The sequence below is a fragment of the Lactuca sativa genome, chromosome 7 (genome assembly GCF_002870075.4).
Source record: "Lactuca sativa cultivar Salinas chromosome 7, Lsat_Salinas_v11, whole genome shotgun sequence".
Classification (NCBI taxonomy): domain Eukaryota; kingdom Viridiplantae; phylum Streptophyta; class Magnoliopsida; order Asterales; family Asteraceae; genus Lactuca; species Lactuca sativa.
Genome location: NC_056629.2, coordinates 174,262,085 through 174,272,875, shown reverse-complemented (window position 1 = coordinate 174,272,875; position 10,791 = coordinate 174,262,085). Strand labels below are relative to the sequence as shown.

Below are 10,791 nucleotides of genomic sequence, written 5' to 3'. Positions count from 1 at the left end.
AGAAACCATTTAGAACTTTCGAAGCATATTAACACATCAAATAAGTAGCAACTCTTCATTAAGCCTTTTCTAAACATATTAAGAACTTTCAAAGCATTATAACATGAAATTTGAAGCATCTCTTGATTAAGAACTTAACAGTAAGAATCAATAGGAAAATCGATAACTTTTAAGGAAAATTCGAACCTTAAGGTGGTTGCAGCAGGCGATGGTACCAGGTGGTAGCCGAGAGTGGTGGTTGAAAATAAACCAGAGATGGCAGGTGGTGGTGGCGTTTGATGGAGGTGGTGTTGCTTTGTCTTAATCGATGGTGGTCAGGGTTGGTCGGCGGTAGCATTAGAAACGACAAAGTTTTCTAGTAAACCGGTTGGGTTTTGTAGAAAAGCTCTAGTGGTGAGCAACAATAGTAATGTGGAATTCTCTGGGTTTGATTGTCATCCTTACTGGGACGCAATGGACTTAGATTGTCGGTTTTTATTATTGCTCAATGAGAATTGATCGATCGGGGGAGAAGGGGCTCTAAAGGAGCAACGTATTAGCGGTGATAAGAGAAAGTAGCTGAGGGAAGATGTTGCGGCTTTTTTTAATTTGGGGGGTTTAGCATTGATAGGCTGATGGCGACAATTCCAACAAACGAATCAACTGCCAACCATTGAATCCATCATGCTATTAACGGTTAGGTTTTCGTTGGAACTAAGCACTCGGATCATTGTTTAGTATCAATAGTGGTGACGCTTTTAGCAGTGACACCACCAATAACTACATCAAAAGCGTACATTAAATGTCGCCGCTATATGTGGTGTAGGCACTAAAGGCGTCGCCGCTATTGTGGTGATTTCTTGTAGTGATATATGAACCACTAAGGTGATATGATCGACAATAGTTTCTTCAAATGTGAACATGGATCAATCAAAAGGCTCAAATCAGGAATGATGCAACGAGAACCAATATTAGAATTTTTAAAGTAGAAAAAATGGCTAAATACAATACGAGCACATGAAATTCCAAAATCACCTTAGACATGGATGTTAGAATCTGAAACGTTTGTCTCAAATGTTTGGTGAAATGGTGAAAGAATAGTTCCCTAAATAAACTTGCTGCCTTAATTTATTTAGGAATTTTCTATATATATCCTATAAACGCATTGCCTCTTTTATCATCTCTAATTTGGTGCATTAGAATCCTCATAATAAAGAACAAAAACAACTAGTTATATATAACAACATCCACTGAAATGGTTAAAACAAAACCCATTGGAAGAGCAGTATTTTCTTTGTTTCTTATCCCACTGATTGCAAAGTACCAAGCAGCGGTTGTGGACATAAAAACTAAAGGTGCCAAGGGCGATGGCAAAACCGATGATGGCCCGGTAATAGTTAAATAAATTGTCTTGATAAATGTTTTCTACTAACGGTAGTAAAAATGAATCCGACGTCAATATTCTTCTGTTATATTTGTCATGGAGTTTAATTTAGGCTATTATGAGCGCTTGGAAAGAAGCATGTGGAGGATTATTAGGTGGAGGATTATTACCAGAAACGGTTTTAATTCCACCAGGGACTTATTTCGCAGCTCCTATTCAACTGAAAGGTCCATGCAAGGGTCCGATTGAGATCAAGGCCACCGGAGCAACTATCAAAGCCCCACCGGAGGTTGCAAAGTTCAAAACGGATGGTTGGATTGAGATCGAGGGTGTCGATAAGTTGACTATGACTGGTGGTAATTACGATGGTCAAGGCCAGGCAACTTGGAAGAGTAACAACTGCGCCTCTACTGGAGTATGCAAATTACCAGCTGTAAGTTGTGTTTCTTTGAAACTTTTCAATATTGGTGTAAGCATCTTATAAACTACAACATATTAGTTTATGATCCTTCCACGGTTAAACGTAAAAGCGTGATTAATAATATTAAAATTTTGTTTTATTCCAATAGACAATTAAAATTATGTCCAAGTTAATTAAAGGGTTTAGACTTTTAGGTAATATCTCTTTCTTTTAATAAAGTTTTGCTGTAAAAAAGAGTTAAATATATTACATGTGCACATTGTAAAACTAATAAAAAGAATTGAATGATTAAAAGTACTTCGAAGTTAATGGTTTTATTTATGAAAATATAACAAACCCACCGTGTAAAACTTGCATGTCAGATTTAACCGGGTTTTAAATATGTCAAGTAGAGTTTCAGTCAAATACTGAAATACATAAGTTGCCAAAACTTTAGGCTTATGCAATTGTTTTTATTTATCATTCATTTATTTTTTTTTTTTGCTTTTCATGCAGTTTAAGTTTTTTTGTTTTTTTTTTCATCGCCCAGTGAGCTTCGGCCTTAGCTTTTGCAAAGCTTCCTTTCCCTTTCCTTTTTTGCACAACATAAGAAGCTTCTACCCTCTATTAATGGTTCTCTTTTCTATATATTTCTTCTTCCGACAAAATTCCCAACCTCAAAATCCTTTGTTTAGTTTATATATAACCCAGCCTTTCAAACACTGTTGGTGTATATATATATATATATATATATATATATATATATATATATATATATATATATATATATATATATATATATATATATATAGGTTTAAATGTTTTCACAATCTATTTTGTGCATGTATGATTGATTATGGAACAATCATTTTAGTTATTTTAAGAAAGTAATTATCGCATATTAAATGATAAAGATGTAATTAATATCCATTATATCTTAACATTTAATATGTATTAATTACTTTATTAAAATAACTAAAATGATTACTCCAGAATCAATCATAAATTAACACAATAGATAGTGAAAACAAAATAACATAACCTCTATATATATATATATATATATATATATATATATATATATATATATATATATATATATATATTGGGGAATATATGGCTACCTAACATTAGATATAGAACCATCAAAAACATATGATTTTAACAAAAAATTCAATCAAATATCTCTACCATATTTCTTATATCCTCTATTAGAGCTTATGTTAGGCTTCTTATATATATTTTTTATTGAGTTTTATAAGTTTAATTTTGCACCACAAACCGTGTATAAAACTCTTTTTTCCAACTACATATAGTTCGTTATATTGAAATTTATTACAAAAAAAACTATAGTGAAAGATTAAATTTGTTCATTGAAAACCCGATAAACCTATTTCCATAATCCATCAGAAAAAACAAAGTAAGAATACATAAGATAGGTGTCGGGGGAGGTTATGAAGCTTCTACTAGAAGTCTAATAAAAAAACATATTCGAAATACATATATGTTGGAGATGAATTAGAAAATAAAAAATAATATGAATTCAAAAGCAATAAGAAGAAGCTAAAAGTGAAAAAAAATTGTGGTTTTTAATCAAAATGGAGTGAATTTAAATGGTTCTATGTCTAGTATTACATACATGATAGCCACATATTCAGATAAGATAACAACTCCTACAATCCACATAAAATAAACCCTAAGTATTCCTTCTAAAAAATAGAAATTTAAACAAAAGTCAACCTACGACAAAAGTTAATGGTTAAAGTCAAAGACAACAACCCATAATGCCAACCAATGATCCTAACGTCGTGACCTAACCCTTTGTCACGTTGTGAGAGTTCACTCGACCCGATTCCAACATGACTCGCTCTAACTTAGCCAACTCAGTCACAAACAATCCTTTGGGCCGACCTCACGATGTGAACATCCCTCTTGTCATGTCGTGACTACCCACTGGTCATGTCTTGACACTTGATTTTTTGCAAAAATCAACATTTTCACTCCTTGATACCCTAAATCGATCCATCCTGGAAAACGGGTGTTACAACTCTCCCTCACTTAAAATTGATTTCGTCCTCGAAATCATTCCTTACTGCTCCCTCTACCACACATGTAGAGCCTGATCAAACTTCCTAACTTCTCATTAGGACAGATAAGTCATCTCATATAGTCGATCGCCTCCCAATGATATCATCAATAAATCACCTACCCTATCAAAAGAAGTGAACCTTGTCATACTAAGCTTAATCAATCAACAGAGACCACCTTTAGTCAGACCGAAATCCGAAACGTGACACCATATGTGACTTCTAGACATACTGATTCATTTCAAAATAAAATAATGACTAAATTATGCATCCCGAATAAAAACAAATCAATTCCCATCCTCCCATGCCACACCAAAGCCATGGCAAGGATAGGAAACTCTTAGGGTAAAAGAAGTCAGGGTAAAAGACGTTAGGGCACCGATTGGTTTTTTATTGTCGTTTGTTCATTATTTACCCTTAATATAATGAAATTACATAGATCTTCTTTCTTGTATAACTATAAAATGGAAAACAAGAAAAAAGAAGAGAAAGTTGAAACGACAGTCACAACCATGTTGAGAATTTATTACTCAAAATCGTTTTGCGTGTGGTATTTTATGCCAATCATAACAACTATTTATGTATTTTTGTTTAAATAAACTCTTTCTCTCTCTCTCTCTCTCTCTCTCTCTCTCTCTCTCTCTCTCTCTCTCTCTCTCTCTCTCTCTCTCTCTCTCTCTCTCTACCTGCGGATGTAACTAATCATGTGAACCACGTTAAACAATATAATGTCATTTTCATTATTAAGCTATGTGTGAAATTGTTTATCTTTTAGTGAAATGCTTAAACCATTTTAATTTGTATCGAAGCTAATGATGCGAAGGATGAGGTTAATGAACTTGAAGGTCACAACTTCGGGTTTTAAAAATTTCAAATCGAATACTAACTCTACCGGGAGAGGTTACACGAACCATTCGACGACAAGAAACCCTAAACGATAAAGTAGGGGAATTGAAATATACTAGATCGAAAAAGCCTTGGTGCTGTAATATTGGAATCTATTGGATCAATAAGCTCTTTTAACCACAAAAGAATAGTAGATGACTATTAAAGTAGAAAAGAAGGAGCTAATACGGGTAAAGAACATCATGTTGGAACTCGGGATGCAGAAGAAAGATGGTGTATTGTCTTGTGACAATTAGTGTACAGTCCCATGTTACAAGCTCTTTCAAAAGAGGTGTCACTTTATCTGATCACTAATAAGTGATGGGAAATTTAATCTAAAAAAGATCCTTGGTACAAATAATCCCATAGATAACGACAGAGATTTGAAGTTGTGCATAGCTTCAACTGACATTCCAAGTACTTGAAGAGAATACGTAGACCTAAAGAAATTTGGTTTTTAGAGTTTAAGGTTGGGTGGTAGTAAATTAGATAAATAGCCTCCAATTGAGAGATTATTGATGAGTTTTGGAGCCTTATTTTCACTTTTAACTTCATAGTTGATAAGAAAACTAAGCATGGGGTCACATTCCTAAAAGATCGAGCAGAGCACAAGTGGGAGGTTTTATGTTTGACCTCATTGGAATAATTTAGGTCAACTTTTTCCTATTTTGCTTTTGTTTGCGCTGTTACTCTATGTGCATATATGAAAGTATTTATCTTTTTTTGAAGTTCTTAAACATTATCAAAAGTTCGATTTCATTCGGGAATAAATATGTGGAAAACGGAAAATCACCGTTCAACTTGTTCACTTGAAGAAGCAAAAGATGAACATACTCACTAATGCTTTGACAAAGGCTAATTTTAACAAAATGTGTGCCAAGCTTGGAGTGATCAAATTCGAATTTGATCGGGTTAAAAGGCAGGAATGTAAGATTTCACAAGGTTTTATATGGCAAATAAAGAACTATATATAAGTTTATAGGTTGGATTTTAGGCGCAAATGATTGCTTTCTTATACCCCAAGTTTTATTTTACTTTTTTCATGAGTTTAAATCACTTTTCATGGCATTAACACACTCGTGACTCATACTTGCTACAAAGTAAATAATTGGTTCTTCACTATCGTGCGTGATTAATAATTTCTCAGTCTCATCATATATATCAGCCAATGTACTTCAAGAACTCATTTGATTATGTTGAGGTGGTGCTTGTTGAATTAGATGCATGATCACTTGCTGAGGTTGTTGGGGGTAGATTGCATGGATCCATGAGAACTAATTTCTGATTTGGGGTTGGTGGTGTTTGTTTCGGCTGTGTCAAAGTATGTCCTCATCAACTTGATTTTTTGTGTTGTGTAACCTTCTACATTGAAAGCCACATTTGGATCGATTGGTTTGAATCTTGATTGCTTTTTAGAAATCTGATTCCATATCTTCCTCGAATTGTACATCTTTACTGAATAGCTCCGGTATTAGGATTAAATAATCTATATGCTTTTGATCCTTTTTCGACTCTAAGATAGTAAGATGTACCACTTTCACACTCCTGTCTTCAAATTTTTTCAGATTGCTTCCTTGATCTCATCTGAGCGACTCGCCCACATACCCTCAAATACTCAATGTTGGGTTTTCTTCCTGTCCACATCTTATATGGAGTGGAGTTGTCAAGAGCTTTTGTAGTTACATGATTTAACACATAAACAGTATGTCACATCTCATATGGAGTGGAGTTGCCAAGAGCTTTTGTAGTTACATGATTTAACACATAAACACTATGTCTTACTGCTTCACCCCATAAATAATCAGGTACTTTAATTCCCTTTAAGATGATTTTGGTCATCTCCACTAATGTATGATTTCTTTTTTCTCCACTAATGTATGTATCCACAAGTATAATCCAAACATTATGATCCGATAACCATTTTGTGCAATTTGTCCCAAGCTAATGATGTTACTACATAACTTTGGTATATGGTATACATTCTGTAGTAGTCGATTTTCACCAATTTACAACGGAATAAAATTGATACTTTTCGTTCAATTCTATCATTCGAACCATCTCCAAACTTTACATAACCTTGGGTTGCGTCATTGAGATTTTGAAACTTAGTCTTGTCACCTTTCATGTGATTTACGTCGTTATCAAGATACTATACCTTGTAGTTATTTTGCTCTTGATCTTCTGTTTTAAGCTGTAGGTTCACGTTTTTCTCATTCAAGAACACTTCTGTGCTCTTGAATTTGTTGATTGCTACCAAGAGTAGGGCTAGTTCATTGTTAACTTGTAAAACTGGATTATGCTTCTATTGATTTTCATTCGTGCCACGAGTGTTCACGTTATTACCACCTCTTCCTTGACTGCCATATTATCCATGACCTCTACCCCTACCTCTTCAACGACCTTGAGCATTGTAGGAGATTACGCGGTTGTTCTTGTTTGAAGAGCAGGACTGATCTGGACTTTGTTTCCTATTTCTTTTGGTCAATTCTTTGTGGGTAAGAGTTTCTTTTCTTTCGACTTCAACATGCCCACAGATTCTCTCCTAATGTGCTTTTAGTCTCCCGATAACCTCTTCAACAAACATGGTATCGAGATCATCAAATTGCTCAATGGTTGATGCAATTTGAACGGGGGATGACACGTAAGATATGGTTGACCATGTACACTTCCCAATGCCCGGATGTTGCTCACAGTGTTGCTGATTTTGCTAAGAAATCATCAACCATCTCGGATTCTTTCATGCTAAGAATCTCGAATTAAACCTTTACGGATTGTACCTTTGTTGTTCGAACTCGATCTACACCCAATATATATATATATATATATATATATATATATATATATATATATATATATATATATATATATATATATATATATATATATATATATATATATATATATATATATATATATATATATATATATATATATATATATATATATATATATATATATATATATATATATATATACTCTTCGGTGTTTCCCACACTTCTTTCGCAATTTGCTTCTCCGCTATCGACAATACGATTTCTTCAAGGATGTTTTGGTAAATTGCGGCCTCTTGACACCAATCGGTTTCTGGGGATTCTTAGGTTCATTCACATCCCAAACATCCTGTGTTTGCATAGACATCTTCATCTTAATTGCCCACCCAACATAGTTGGTTCTGGTCTAGACGGGATAGTGAATCTTCGGTCCTTCCATGGTGTCGGGTTCTCTGTTCTTGTTCTCTGATACCAAATGTAAGTTTCAACCTGGATAATAGTCTTTGATCTCCTGCGTACAGGTGAAGAAAAACACAGAAAAGAAACAGGGCACAAAGAAACAAAGCAAGCACCAAACATGGGAAAAAACGAAATCCGGGAAATTTCCTTTGGCTGCAAGTTTCACTTTATTCTAAGATAAAACTGAATGAGAAAACATTAAACATCTATCCTATAAATATTAAACAAATTGTGATATTGGAATCCTTATGTAATCCTAAATCTTATTTAAATGGCAAGTTTTCTATTTTACCCATGGAACTTAAATGTCCGAGTTTTTCTGGATAGTACAAAAAATTTATAATTTTCACCTTTTTTTTTTAAATGTGCAAAAACGAGAACAATGTGCAATTTATTGATTTGCTATAATGATATACCATATTTCTGTGTTCCTTTAATTCTCAGAATATCAGATTGACTAACTGCAAGAACGCAGTGGTGAAAGACTTAACATCCACCAATAGCAAATTCTTCCACATGAATATATTGGGTTGTGACAATAGCAAACTTGACCACGTTACCATTAATGCACCTGGAACAAGTCTCAACACGGATGGAATTCACATCGGGAGATTAAATGGGCTCAACATCACAAACACAAACATAAAAACAGGTGATGATTGCATTTCGTTTGGAGATGGAAGCAAGAACGTCCATATCGACACAGTGACATGCGGACCAGGACATGGCATTAGTATTGGAAGCCTCGGTAGATACCCAAATGAAGCACCTGTACAAGGAATCTGGATCAAAAACTGCACCATCACCGGCACTGACAATGGACTCAGGATCAAATCCTGGCCAGCTGGCACACCAGGTAGCGCCACTGACATGCATTTTGAAGATATCATCATGCAGAAAGTGGGAACCCCGATATTGGTTGATCAAGAATACTGCCCTTCTGGGAAATGCCAGGTATCAAACATATATTTCCACACACTTAGTCACTTACTTTAGTTATATTCACATAAAGGGTTGAACATATATATTCTTCGTTTATGACTACTAGAAAGGACCTTCAAAAACGAAGTTGTCAAATGTGAGCTTTAGGAGGATCAAGGGATCATCAACAACTAAGGTAGCAGTGAAGTTTGTTTGCAGCCCAGGAACATGCGACACTTTTGAGATTGCTGACATCAATTTGCAAGGACCTGGAGGACCTGCCACTTCTGAGTGTAAAAACATCAAGCCTAAAGTCGTTGGTCAAGTCGTACCTCCGGCTTGTCCTTGAGTATTTGTGGAATTGTCATAGGAAATAAGAGGATCGAATCATTCAGGTAACTACTTGGAAAGGAGTATACGAGTTTGGAGATATTGCATCGTGCTTGAAAATTCCCTGCGCGATATTTGTTTTGTTGACTTTTATTATGGAGTGAATTGGTAATTAAAAAGATTGTGGGGTGCATTAATTAGTAATTATATACGTTGCAACTATATTGATATGTTTTATGTATATATATTTCTTAAGTAAGTGTGAGATCCGTGTATTATACGGATTGATTAAAAAAGTTAAATATACGGTGTTGACATTAATTATTTCCTAAAATAAAATTTTGAAATAAATATAAATGAAATGATGAATAAGTAAATCAATCTATACTAATCAAATGTTTGTTCCTACTTTTCCTCCTACCATATCAAATGTTAACATGTGTCACATTTAATTAGACATTTAATGAAATTAATAATCATTTAATCCACTTGTCAACATTTGATATGGTAGGAGGAAAAGTAGGAACAAATGGTAGGAGGATATTTAATTTCTCAAAAATTATTATTATGTTTTAAATAATCATGTTGAATATGAATGTGTAAAAATTAAGTATTTTTTGAAGTAAAGTTTTGAAAGAAAAACAATAAATATAATAAACCACAATGACCATTTATGTAATTTGTCTTAATTAATTTATATTAATAAAACTAATTAATATAAATTTACAAATGAAATTCATTAATATATTAATAGAATTAAAAATTCATAAATGGAATGTTTACTATATACATTAATTCATATTAATTATTATTAGGTAACATTTAATAGGTGGAAGTTGAATAAAAATGAAAAAAAATATAAAAATAACAAGTAGAAAAATATAATTTTAAAATTCTAAGAAAATGACATTTGTCAAATTCAATAAGAAGTTGACATTTGATAAAACTATCTAATATTAGGTAGATTGATTAATAGTGATCCATTAAAATACATCATTTTAATGTGTGTGATACATTCAAACACTAAATATTAATACGAAAATGTTTGACCTCTCAAATATACTATTTTAGCATATGGTTGGACTAATTACACAATTTTAATGTTTAAAACTCATCAATTTAGTGTTTTACCATTAAAGTTGGTCTAATATGATACGAATACTAAATTCAAATTAAATCCAATAAACACTTTCTCGACACTTCATATGGATACGCATCAAATTAACAAAATCCAACCCGTAACATTGGACCGCAATGGATCTATAAAATAACAAATATTGTGAAACATATTTGATTATCAATATATATACTCTTGTTATAATAAAATAGTAAACGTATGAATATATATAATATGATTCCTTGAAAATTGCAAGAACAACATCACTAGAGGATCACTAAAAAAAATCCAATTAGTACCAAAACCAAATGGTAACTAACAGTTAGAGTCGTCACTAAATGATTTAGTGCCCCGACTATTGGTTGTCACTTTTCGTCGGTACTATTGGTACGTCACAAAAACTTGTTAGTGACCAAATTTTATAAACGTTCAATAAATAGTGACTACATTATATTGGT

General features: G+C 33.2%; 1 protein-coding gene across 1 annotated transcript; it reads left to right on the top strand.

The window, feature by feature from the left end:
* The first annotated feature begins 1,229 nt into the window (after nt 1-1,229).
* On the top strand, nt 1,230-9,454 carry LOC111902880 (exopolygalacturonase). The gene is made up of 4 exons (XM_023898690.3): nt 1,230-1,369; nt 1,476-1,796; nt 8,410-8,919; nt 9,014-9,454. The coding sequence occupies exons 1-4, from the start codon at nt 1,235-1,237 to the stop codon at nt 9,233-9,235; spliced, it is 1,188 nt and encodes a 395-aa protein (XP_023754458.1). The 5' UTR covers nt 1,230-1,234; the 3' UTR covers nt 9,236-9,454.
* The last annotated feature ends 1,337 nt before the right edge of the window (nt 9,455-10,791 follow it).

What these genes read in the sequence shown, in the direction of transcription:
- LOC111902880 (XM_023898690.3), top strand. Translation starts at nt 1,235, where the DNA reads ATGGTTAAAACAAAACCCATTGGAAGAGCAGTATTTTCTTTGTTTCTT. An exon ending in GCAAAACCGATGATGGCCCG is followed by an intron (nt 1,370 to 1,475) that starts GTAATAGTTAAA and finishes AGTTTAATTTAG; the next exon opens with GCTATTATGAGCGCTTGGAA. An exon ending in GAGTATGCAAATTACCAGCT is followed by an intron (nt 1,797 to 8,409) that starts GTAAGTTGTGTT and finishes TTTAATTCTCAG; the next exon opens with AATATCAGATTGACTAACTG.